The 13,416-nt window shown below is 36.6% G+C and overlaps 1 protein-coding gene across 1 annotated transcript in view; it reads right to left on the reverse strand.

Annotated features, from left to right (window-relative positions):
• The window catches only part of ASPH (aspartate beta-hydroxylase), a 97,036-nt gene that overhangs the window by 10,303 nt on the left and 73,317 nt on the right, over positions 1–13,416 (reverse strand). Inside the window, exons 20-24 of the mRNA XM_009071799.1 lie at positions 12,109–12,207; positions 11,349–11,438; positions 7,730–7,867; positions 1,937–2,072; positions 975–1,066 (exon numbers count right to left, since the gene is read on the reverse strand). Coding sequence (XP_009070047.1) covers positions 975–1,066; positions 1,937–2,072; positions 7,730–7,867; positions 11,349–11,438; positions 12,109–12,207 — 555 coding nt within the window. The remainder of the gene's footprint in view (positions 1–974; positions 1,067–1,936; positions 2,073–7,729; positions 7,868–11,348; positions 11,439–12,108; positions 12,208–13,416) is intronic.

Raw genomic sequence — 13,416 nt, forward strand, 5'->3', positions numbered from 1 at the left:
AAACAATAGCCTTGTTCATTCACAGAACTGCAGTCATCCAGTGTGCTCCTGCACATCAAAAGCAAGAGTCTGGTAAAACAGATGAATGTGTATTCTCAAGGCTCTGAACTAGGACTAGCACTGTGTTTTCCAACTTTTGCATCCTTAATTTTGCTATGTGAAAGTTATTCTCATGTACTCATTAGAGATAAAATATAATAACTTGGAAAAAACCAAAAAGATTCTGTCCTACAGAATCACATGCTAGCTGTGTTGGGCTATTCATTCAGCTGCATGTGTATTGTTCCCTACCATACAAGTCTACTGTGTGATTTAATGAGGTTTAACTCATAAGGGACTATTCAGTGTAGGCAGGCGCCTGAAACAAACTTTGTTGGCACCACAGCCACAACTCATGGATGTAAAATTTCTTTCCCTTACCTTTAGGTAAGAAGCATGTGACAGTAGTACTTCTATTTGGCTACCACAAGGTGATTCTCCTGTCTAATGCAGCCGGGCTAGGGTTGATAGGTAAAGTTTATCACAGTGAGAATCTGGCTTACTGAATTAGTTACAGAATTAGGTTCAGACCAGAAAAAAAATATCAGGTTAGAAAGGACTTAATCCAATCTCCTGCTCAAAGCAGGGCTAAGCTATGAGTCAGAACCGATCACTTCAGACTGAGGTTGAATAGGTCATTGCTTATTGGTTGACCCATGGCAAATAACTACTTACCTACCAGGAGCTCCTAGGAAATACAAGGTAAAATGGCTCAACTAGAGAAGTCCATAGAAAGGCTTCAGGAAACATATTTCACCTCGTATTTGCTGACAGCTAAAATCAGGCATATTTTTACCGTCAACTTTATTGTGTGCTTGAGGCATCATAAAGTACACCAGAGTCATGCATCCCTCCATACATATCCCTCTATTCCTCAAAATTGCCTACTCCCAGCATTAAGAATTTGCAAAAAAATTAACGAGTTGGTCAGGTACCTGCCCTCTTCTGCAGCCAGTAGCTTCCGGGAATCTTTCCAGTAGAGCACATGTTTTCGGAACACTTTTACAAGCATTTTCATTTTTTCTTCCTAGTGAAAATAATGGATAGAGAACAACGAACAATGGTAAGAACAATGAATTAACTTTTCCCTGTTTTCTGCTTTACAGAAGAGCAAAAAAGCTATCAAAGAGCTGACACAGAAAAAGAGGTAAATATTATTCTCATTTTACAGATTTTGCAACTGAGATACTTACATGTTGTAATATCACAGCAGCATATTTTGCTTTGAAATAATTTTTAAACACCAGGCTTTATATAATTTAAAAATATTATTCTAAAAGTATAATTATTAATTGGGCTGCCTAGGGACAAAAAGGATTAAAAATGCCACCAACATCATGTCATTTCAACACCAGGTGGCATTTTGATATAAGCTGCTTTTAATATTTTATTTTACATAACTCTTTCATATGCAGAGTTTTAGAAGAGTTTAAGGTCATTCCAATAGTTGGGCCTCCCACTGCAGGAACAGGGCAGCAGGTTTATTAAAATCATGTTCTTTGGCTCATACCATTTCTGAATGACAGAACTCACCTAGCTGGCAACACAGTATTGAGGATGTGCTTTCTCCCATGTCCCCATCTTCCCTCAGGATGATCTGTACTATGAATCACCATGCAAAATGTTGGCAGCCTTGCCAGAAGAGAATTGCACTCATTCAATAGTTAACATACTCAAGGAATTCGTAGAAGTGCTTTGGGGACAACACGGATTAGAATAAAGAATTCCTGTTCATTGTCACAGGGGTCCCAGACACTATTTTATTACTTCCCTTCTTCGGTACACAGTGGTTACAAAAAGAGTTCTGGAAAATAAAACTGTATTGCTACTCCTTATTACACTATGTTAGTCTGAGAAACTGAAATTGAGGAAAGAGAAGAAATACAAAATGTTTTACCTTGTTGCCATAAGGTAAACTGGCTCCAGTCTCCTTTTTCTCGTAGGTTCTCATCTTCAGGCAGGAAGAGGCTACTTTTTTTGTCCATCACAGCAAGTCCCTCATCCCGAATGAGCTTCCAGTTTTTCTCTAAGGACTGTTGTGAGAGCCATATTACTGCACTGAGAACTTACTGCGTGTGGCTTTAGTACTATTTTTATTTTTCCCTGCCATTATTAACTTTTATTTTTAAATTTAAAAGTACTAAAACAAAGTGTTCATCATCATTATCAAATTTCTTTATATTCTATTCCCTCCTGACACGTTAAGACAGGAAAAATGACTTTCACAGCATTCTTCAGATTCAATTACATTGAGATTGTAAAGTTTCAACAATGCCCAGCCTCTTTGCAGACTAGCCTCACTTTGACTTGCTTTTTGATTAGCCTAAGGGCTCTTTAGCAGATCAGTTTGTATTGCAAGCTAAGAAGTGTATTGATCTTTCTAAATGCTGCATATGTGACCTGGAATCATTCCTGCATCTACAAACCACTCGCATAACCTGGAACTCCAGGTGTTGGCAGAATATTGTGGTCCAAAGAGGACAAATGTGAACATACCACAAGTTGAAATTTATGATTTACACCTTCAAAAAGGTTTGCAGAAATTCAATTGCATGTGCTGATACTATTGAAAAAGTCATATACAACTTGAAATGCCAGGTGATGATTTATGGACACAACCATTAAGAACATGTAAACTCCTTTGTATTTCATACATACCAACCCCACAAAATAGTAGAATTAAAATTTCTCTTCTCTGCTGTCTTGGGACATTATATTTGTAGAAATCAGATATCCTAGAAAACCTTTTATTGTACCAGTAAAAAGTCATTTTAATGCTATAGCAGGATAAATGAAAAACCCAGAGTATAATAACAGATCTGGATAAAAGTAACTTCAATTTCCCAGCTGCTAACTTTTCTCACTAGACTTTATTTTGGGTGAATAGTTTTCATTTTTCCTTTGTGCTCTTGAACAAAGCTTTTCTGTAAAACATTTTAAATGTTTCACACTGAAACAGGCTATGGTATGTTCCCACACTACTTCTTTATATGATGTGCAAAACTGAGTAAAACTCTAAAAAGGGGCAGTTATATCACCTCGTCTGATCTGTGTTATACATACTTTTGTCTCAAAAATCCATATGGTTATTAGCCTTCCACATTTAAACAGTTGCATTTTCCAGCTGAGTTATTTTTTACTCAAAAGACAAGTTCATCTGACAAAATAGACTGAATATTGATATATCATAAAAGGTTCAGCAAAGCAAGTCATGGCTGGAACATGCTGTCTATAATATAGCTACCTTCTCCCAGTAGAACAAATTTGGGTAGGCTGAGACTTATGAAAACCTGGATTACACTTCTGTTATTACAGTAATCTCTTCTTCATAGCAAATGGTTTTGTCTCTCATCTATCAGTAAAGGGGTAAGAGCACTTATTTTTCCTGGTGCATTTACCTTATTCTCACTTGTTGATAGTTTCCATAACTCTCATTTAACAGTTAACACTAAGTAAAAATGGGTGGGGTATTTTTTAGAATATCTTTTAAAAACTGACTTTGCCAAAATCGAGGATACAAAATAGATTGAAACTTTCCATCTAATCAGAGATGAATATGGGAACAGTGATGGTACTGATTGAGAATTATCATACCTACAAAGAAAATAGCAGTTTGAGTGCCTAAGTTTTCACTGGGTGGAGAAGAGAAAGAAAAGAATAATTTACATCCACACTGGCCTCAATTTAAAGTGATACAGATCAACAAAACTGGAAAACTTTAGAAGTTATTACAAGTGCTTTTGGGTTTCCTCAAACTCCTCCTACTCCTCAGCTGCAGAAAGGAGCATTCACTCATGCAGACAAGATGATGCATGAAGAGCACTGGTGGTCCAAGAAGTTGCAGGCAACAGCCTCTTTGTCACCTTTATTCTCTCACAAGTGACATAGGCTGAAGGTTAACCTGTTCAGGTGACTGTTTGTCCTTGTGTTTAGAAGCTCCTTCCCCAACATGTTGGATACAAAGTCAGTTCAAAATCAATGATATGTATTCAAATAATGGTTTTAGACATAACTTGCTCTGAAATCAATAGTTTCTCTACTCCTGAAAACCTGGTTCCATCCACAAAGCACACTGATAGGGCTTTATAACGAGCAACAGGCAACTCCTAGGTAGAAAATAAATGGGAAGTTCAAACACAACTCAGCCTTGATTTCCCTGATTTTACAGACTCTTAGACATACCTTGAATGGTAAGAATGCAAAACACCATTAAAACACAATGACTAAGTCCAGGACCTGATCTTATGGCTCTTGATGCTAGAGTTGGTATCAACAGAAAAAAAGTTAAATATGCTTATGCTCCATGAGATGTAGGGATTCAAGCTTCAGGTCAGAGCAAAAATGTTCATATTATAGTTTGTGCAATATCCTGATTCCAAATGAAGAATCAGGAGGCAACCAGCATTGGGAGCATATGTACTAGTTTGCTAGCAGCTGACTCCCATAAACCTCCATATGGCTTTTTAAATGCTGTTCCTAACAACAATAGAAGTTTACAGTTGCTGTACATCTGGCAATAGTGTACATTTTGTTTCAATAGGGATTTCTCAATATTGGTTTATTTTTATGTGAGACTATTATATTAAAAGAAACCCTACTCTGTGTCGTCAAACCCTTTCAATTCATGGTCATAAATGAAACAGGCAGAGATTAAGAGGTTGCTATCCCTCATGTGAGGCATTAACTACTGACCACATGTCCATTTTAATCCACTGAACTATAAAATAAAATCACGGTGAATACTTTAATGTACTTCACTTTGTTACTGAAACAGAATGGGGGAGCATTCACAGTCAGTTACTGCGTCTCAGCTGGGTAACACTGGTGATCTCCAAGAAAGAGGCAGTGTTTTAAACCTTTCAAAATAGGTTCCTTGCACACATTCACTCACGGTGCTTAAACATCAGCACTTGTATGCATCATCTCTGCTCTCTTCAACACACAGCTCCCCCAGCATCCACACTTTAAATACACATTTCAATTTAATTTCTTCCTTACATAGGAAAGTTTAGCTATTATTACCTAAACCATTAAGGTCTAGCTGTCACTCTATGGAAAACATTATGGATATGTGCCGTTGCCAGTACTTCCATTCTCTTTCTGTACTTTTCTTGATGCACTTGAAACTTTAATTAATAAAATCTAAGCCATCAGAGAAAACCAACAATACAAGATCTACTTTAATCAATCAGCTATTCACTGGAGTACATTATTGGCAAAGCATCCTCTGGGTCCTTTCCAAAAGCCAAAGGACAGAATATGAGGAAAGGACAAAGTTACCTAAATCATCACCTATGTATTAATTTCAGACCAGTGAAGTCTCTCGGATTAATTAACATTGTATCTCTTTTATTAATTTTTTTCAATGGGCACCAGAATAAAGCTATACTGAGGTTCTACAAAAGGTATCAGAGCAAGATGTAATGACTCAGTAAGACTGGCTGAAGAAAGCTAATTGTGCCAGGGGAAAAGGACAGGTTTTCAAAGATAAAGGTAAGGTTTCCTTTAAACTAAGCTCAAAAGAGAAAGACAGTTTCTTGACTCTCCAGATCCAAAGACCTGAAATACTGTAGAGCAGAAACATTAGCAGAACATTTCTACATAAATCACTTGACACACCCTTCCTAATCTAAATGTTTGTATTTTCTGCTCCCTGAGAAATCAGGTGCCTCTTCCTATTCTTTCAAGGAAATTAGAAAAAACATTAAGCCTTAATGAGCTGCAGCTAGAGAGATGCAGAGAGCCACTTCCCTTCAGCACAGTTACACTAATCAAGACTTACCACAGCTTCATAAGTGTTACTGAGATATTCTTAGTCTCCCTATCTCTCCCCCCTCCACAAACACCCCCCTGAAGCCTAAACCCTCTTCCTTAAGACATCCAGGCAAGTAGGTAATAGTAAAGTAAAAAAAGTACGAGATTGCCTTCTTTAATCTTACCCATCAGGCAGTTAAACATCAGGCTTAAACTAGGTGTTTAGGCTTCATTTTTTCAGTAAAGCAGTAGGAAATTTAACACTAAAAAGGGAGACATGCCATCCTTAGATAGTTATTTAACATAATATAAATTAATCATCCTATGGAAATACCTTTTTTTTTTGACCTGTTGACAAGGTCACTAGCATGGACAACATGCCACATGTCTGTATGACTAGAGTCAGCCGAGCTGAATGTCTCTAGGAAGAAAGTTAATTAACTGAGAATACTGGAAAAAGACAATTTTATCTCCAGGCTTTCTGTAGAAAAAGCAAGGCACTGTCAAAATTTACATTTCCATCTCTAGTCCCAACAAACTACATAACGGTTTATAACAAATCAAGCCAGGTCTATGCTATAAGATATTGCTGATCACAGCTGTGGTGGTTAATGGAATGAACCAAAGAAAGCTGCCAGAGAGTTCAGCTTTAGTATAGTCTCAGATACAAAGAAGCATCATTAAAGATACCAAGATCTTCAAAATTGTGCATTCTCATTGAACAACAAGCAGGGAAGCACAGGGAGAGAGGGTCAGGGCTCCCAGTGCTTTGCACAACAGCTTTACATATTGAATTCTATCATTGGGATTTGGAAGCATCTCCCATATTTCCCACTGCAGGTAGCTCTAAAACATCAGCCAACTAATATGTATTCTTTCCTTTTTGCTTGACAGAAGTATGCTAAGAAGTTCCTAGTTTCTGCATATCTTTTATGGCAGCAAGTATCTATTTCTACACATGCCTAAACAATTAGTTCAATACGAGCACATTTCAGATCTTCCCAAAAGCTAGTCCAGAAAGCTAATTGCTTTTTTGTGTGGCTGTGATTACACTGGAGAATCACACTTTAAATCTAAATTTCCTGGACTTATTTATGCTGCCATCCAAACCATAACAAAGATTAATGTTTCTTTTTAATCCACTTTAATTTTTAAAAAATAAAATCATTCTTCCATAGTAGGTTTTGTAACATGCTGTGCAACTATGTATAAAGAAACAACCACTCTGAAGAAACTTGCTTCTTACAAGTAAATATTTATGTTTTAAAAAATATGTGTGTATAATATTTATTCTAAACCACACACCAATAATAAAATGATACAGGAAAAAAGATTATCCCCTCATTTTTTATTTTTATAAAGGAATTATTTTTATAATAATAATAATAATACCATGCAATTTTGGAAATACAAACTATTTTTATGAACAATAACCAGACTACTTGCCTTGCATTAAATAAATAAATAAATAAATAAAGCAATCTTTAAAGAATTTAATTTCTGTGCTATTATCTCTTGTTAAATCCATCACTGGATATCTACAGTTGTTTCTCTCATGCAATTAAAGGTTTCCAAAGTCTCTAAATATTACACAAGGGCTGAAAGACACAGCCTTTCCTGACTAATTAAAAATTCACAGTGGGTGTCCCAGACATTACCCAAGTTTGCTGTCATTTTCCACTTCAGATGTTACTTGCTGTCTACCATGCAAATACTGTATGTATTAATCATGTCAACCATCCTGTCCTCATTCTCAAATTTGAAAAAGCCTGAGCTCATTCTTTGGTATTTTAGTTAAATCTTGTGCTCAGTCTGACAGTGGTATCTGGAACTCACAGGCAGTAGTTCAGACTTTATAGATTAGCTTTCTATCTGCTTAATAACTAAGACTGTAGTTGTTATTTCAATAAAAAAGGAAAGCACAAAGAAGCCATACCTTCACCAGTTCCGTATAACCAGTTTCCTTTGCTGTCCACCAAGGCTGAGCTTTCAGTCCCTTGACATTGTAGAGGGAGCGCTGCCAAACGGATGCAAAGTGACCTCTCTGGTATCCAAGTTCATACCACTTGTATGCCTAAAAGATTGTAGTTGTTAACAACCAAATTTATATCAGCCAAGTTCCTACAGGAAAAAAGTAACACTTTTTTGGCAAGGTAACAGACTGTCCCTCTGGATGTCAGGGTTATTCTTTTAATATCATGTTGTAAGGAACACTTTTAGAAAAAAACATAACCAACCAACCAAAGACAGAAAACCCCCAACTAACAAAATAGATTTGTTGGCCAAGGCTGTCCAATCCATCATTAACAAAATAGGATAATCTTCCAACAATCTTTCACACCAAATATCAGTCAGTAATTCAGGCCCTGTCCTTGGACTTGGGAGATCCAATTGTTTCTCATCTTGGTCAAACTTATTTTCTCTGTTTCAGTTCTCTACCTGTGAATTAAAGATGGCTGCCTTCTGCTGCCAGTGGAGATGCTGCAATGATGAAAACACTGATAACTTTGTGGATTTAAACTGTTAATTAATTAATTAATACATATATGCACTTGACTTTCTTCAAATACTTGTTGCCTCACCAAAAGAGATCACATGCTAGAAACCCACTGAGGTTAGTACTAGACATTTGCTTGTCTTACTCTCCCTTTACACAACGTATTTTACCCCTGTGTAGGAGCAAAACAAGGTCCTGAAAAGAGAGAAAATGAGATGCTTGGAAAGAAAGGATCCAGCATGAGTAGTACTGTGACAAACCATACAAGAGAGAAGGTTATGTATAGATGCCTCCTTCTTGACCAGCATTACTACTACAGCTGCAATATTTTAGATGACACAAAATAGGACGGCTAAGTAGGGAGATATGAGGTTAAGAAGTCCAGAGCAGAGGGACTGAAGCAGGCAGCAATCCCTGCCTTCAACAGAAACCAGCCAAAACCTTCTCTGAGAGTCTGCAAATTTTCTTCAGTCTTTTAAGAAGTGCGTCATTCTGATCTTTATAACTCTCTTGATGCATAGAGGAAAGTCTGCGAGAGAATGTTGCCTTATAGTGCTTATCTGAAGTACAGAAATGCAGTATGGAGGAACAGAATAACAGCAGATTATATACAAGCTGTCGACTTTTTCCCTAGAGAAGCTGTGTAAAATTGTGTATGAGTCAAAAAAGCATTATGTATTACCTCTGGGTAATACACAGTATATCTTTAAATTTTGATGTTATCTTGGTTAAATCTCTGAACTGGAAGTATTATGATTTATAACATCTGTTCTCCAAAATGCAAGTTGTAACAGCAGTGGGATATCAATAGATTGCTCATGCTGACTGCCTGCATTCATTTGCAATGTCTGGAGTTAGCCCAAACGATAAGGGATGAATTACTTGTTTCAGCAACTGACTGATGAGTATGAATGTTGCTGCTCTTTAAGAGACATCAGCTATAATCACAATGTATAATACTGTCAATCCTTATCCATTTAGAAGAACTGTGCTATGGAGGTTGCCTTTGACAGAATGGAGTAGGGTTAGGCTGCCTCACTCATCCTTTCCATTCCTGTGATTCTGTGAGAAACCTTTCTTTTCACATGCAGGTCTTGGCAGCAGAAAGACTAAATAAAGGCCACAGTATTATTCAGGAGAGATACAACAGTGTATCTTCTTTTCCAGGACAGAAGTTGTTTGACATGCACTCAGTTTATACATTATGTGTGAATAGCACTTTGTTCTGTAATACCTTCCATAGTTTTAAATTATCTTTTTTAAAGTCAACTTGCATTTTATCAAATTATAGTTGGAAAGGGCATACTCAACACTGCTTCCCTAACACTTATCAAGACCACATTCATAATTCCTAATTTTGCTCTAATAGATTAATATCTACCTTCAACAAACCTTCAGTGATAGCAATTTCACATGTTCCTTAAAAATTGATCTGTTTCCTTGATTAAATCTTGAAATTCAGCAAGTCTAGCAAGGTCAGTGAGAGAAATTTAGCTTAACAGTGGACCTTCCACTGATAAATTTAGAAGCCTTCTCTATCCCAAGAAGTTCATTTGTCATTAATTAAACTTTTTCTACAGTAGATTTGACCATTAACTCCATAAACATTAAATCTAATTATCCTGGGGTTTGGGATGATGTACATTAATTACATCTGTGTGGTATCTTTAGTCAAACATTGCAATGGGATGCTCTGGGTTCAACCATTCAACCCAGAATATCCTATAGAAGCCTACAGGGATTTGACAGGAGACAGTATCTGATAGAGAGATGGTGCAAACAGACTGTGTGTGTATGTGTCTGTATGCGTAAAATGAGGCAAACTAATTCTCACTTGTAAATGAATATTTAAATAAAAACACCTAATTGGAAGAGCATTTCAGGGAAGGCTATCTAATATAAAATTCAGATATTATTCCATTTCAATGTTCTAGATCTACTATATGTATAAGGTATTAAGTTTCATGAATTACCTTATATTACTTACTAATATAAGGTATTAAGTTTCATGAATTACTAAAAAAAGCTAGCCTGATGAACAAGGCTTGAGAACGATCACGTACATAGGCTTCACCACAATGTACGATCACGTACATAGGCTTCACCACAGTCCACCTGTCTATAGTTCATATTGGAGAACTACCTACTGACTGGGCCACAACACCCAAGAGGCAGCAATTTTTTGCAATATTTAAGATACTGAACTCAGACATTACTAGGTAAGTAATTAAAAAGCAGTGATTTTCATGGCTATTTCTACTGTGCTTTTTAATGCTTATTCTTTTTATATTTCTCACCTAAGAACCTGAATGGTTTTTTTCAGTTGTTTTTTTAATTCGTGCCCATATTAAAGTTCATTATTAATTACAGTCTTCAAAAAGGCCCTTTTCTCCCCAATCATGACAGCAGTGCTAATTCACACATTTAAACTTGGTTTTAAAATAAAATATGATTTTAAATAAACAAACTAGGAACACTTATGGCTTCCAGTGGCATATGTTTTTGTTGGGCATGCAACAGATATATTGTAGAAATTTTTGCTTTCCTGATCGATTTAATTATTGAACTGATTCCATAGCTCAGTCCTCCAATAGTCTTCTTTAATTACATACTCATTGGTGCTCAAGATCACTTTGGAAAAGAAGGGAGGTTTACAAAACACTGTTATACCAGAGCTATGAAAGAACAGTGATTTACATGCAATTGTTTTTTTTTAACCTCTCATTAAAATCTTTGTTGTAAGTGATATGAACAGAAAACAGACTCTACAAACATCTAAAGTTCTAAAAAAATTTAGCCCCTTGGTTCAAGCTGCCCCATGCCAGCTTCAAAAGTTTAGATTAGTTCCAAAGCAAGGGATGCTAAGATATTGCAATGTTATGTTAATGACAGATTTTTTGGTGTTGCTCATACTGACATCTACACACATATATGCTGGATTGTTGTTGCAAAGGGTCTAGTCAAGTTTTCAAAACTAAGCCCATCATTAAAGGTTTTCCAGGATTCCATAGTCCCTCAGGGGTCTAGACTTTCAAGCAAGAGCATGTTAAACATGTACCTCTTTGTCTCCCATTCTCTGTAAGGCATCACCCAGATGAAAATAAAAACGTCCATCATCTGTGCCAGGGTCACCAGACTCTATTCCTTCCTAAAAATTAAATAAATAAATAAAAGAAAAAGGTACAAGAGAAATTTCAATGAGACTTCTGAAAGAGTTCATTTGTCTGCTGTAAATAGGCTGTCAATTCTATGCAAAAGACAGGCTATGAAATTAGCTAGAAAACATAACCCCCCACAGCAACCTGGAACTTAAACTGAATTAATACAATATGCCAGAAAAAAGTAATTGAGAAATACTATCATTTTTCCAAATCCCATGGCCTCTTCCCTCCATCTCTCCAAGACAGAAGTGTATTGAGAGGTGGACACTTGCCCCATACCCTATAAACATATGCACAAATGTTTTAGAAAAGGTTTATAGTATTCCTTCCCAAACACTCAGAAGTGGGAAAATGCAAGCCTTCTCTGGATCTTTCAAGAACCTTTGGTTTGCAGCATACTGCCAACCTCAAAACAATTTGAGGCTCAAAGCTGTGTGCTTCAGGTTAACCATTAATAAAACAAATACTTGATATTTAAGAATAGAGGAGTCTCAATGTACAAGCTTGTTCCAGTTCATAGGCAGTGATACAGCAATATAACTCCAACAAATAGCTTAAACTGTGATTTGTAATTAGCATGCTTCTAGTTTGAGACATCTCATACATTTCAATTCTACTTTTTGTTGGGTAAAACATTTACTGTGAGTGAGAAAGTACCTGTAGATAGGGTATGCTCTCTGCTATCTTGTTTTCTGCCTTCAGGATGAAGCCATAATGTACTTTGGCAAACCCATCATTTGGAGCCAGATTTAGAACCTGTTTGAGAGCAAATTAATTAAATTCACCTGTATGGATCTATGCAAATTAATAAACGTGCACATACTACTATTTAGTGATGCAATGATATTTTCTTCCATTACTGACTCTCTTCTTTTTCAGTTGTTCATCCTTTTTCTCCCTTCTTTCTTGAGGTACAGCGTGTTACATGACAGAATTAAATCTATTCATTAACAATTAAGTTCCTTATTCCAAGTTTCACTAATCTGAAGGACAGCAGCTGCTCTTGAAAAAGTCTGCAGCAGAGTCATGGGAAGCACAGCATAGAAATATACCTGAAATAGTTTAAAATTAGATAGGTTTCTACTGGTGGCAAACTAGTTTTGGCAAAAAAAATATACTATGCTGTGACACATAGTGAATACAATTTAGAAAGATGCTGCAAAGTAACACCTGCATCATGTGATGGGGATGTGCCAACCCTGGAACACCAACAGCACGATGGTAAACTGGAACACTCTCAGGAACATTGTACACTTTCCTGGCCAAGAGAAAGAAGGTAATGCAAAGTCTAATGCAGTATTGACTTAATGTGCTTTCACAGTAGACGAGGTATGAGGCTGGCCAGCCTGAGTTCTAAAACATGCAGCCCCAACACCAGTCAGATAATTTAAATGCATTTGGTCTACCTCAGCCACGGGGAAAATTAGAGTATGTCTTGAACTACTTTCAGCTCTGCATTTCTATGATGTGTATGTTCAATATCATTTGTAGCTCTATGCAGTATCAATTACATGGTCAAGTTAATCTGTTTTTACACCTCTTCTCTCCTTAAAATAAGGTGGACGGTCTTATCAGGACAGAACCTCAGTCTGTGAGGATCAGCACAAGAGCTTGGCAGTGAGTGGAACTACAGAGGCTGATACCTGCTGAATGTCTAGACAGTTGCTAAATACAAAACAACGAACAGATGAGCAATTTCTCTTGCCTAAATCAATTTCTGAAGCTACTAAACTTGTATCATACATATAGCCTGCATACATTACAGTTATTTCCCTCTGCCTTTTCCAGTTACTGTCTAACATAATTTCATAACCAAAATAATTACAAGCAAAACCATAACAAGTTCTCTGGAGCAATTTCTCTGCCGTCTCAAACCTTATTACATGCAAACTACATCCAAGCAAAACCAAAATCATTGTGGGTTTAAAATATTATGAGTTAAAAATAGCAGCATTTCACTTCTTT

Source organism: Acanthisitta chloris, unplaced genomic scaffold (genome assembly GCF_000695815.1).
Source record: "Acanthisitta chloris isolate BGI_N310 unplaced genomic scaffold, ASM69581v1 scaffold12603, whole genome shotgun sequence".
NCBI classification, from domain to species: Eukaryota; Metazoa; Chordata; class Aves; order Passeriformes; family Acanthisittidae; genus Acanthisitta; species Acanthisitta chloris.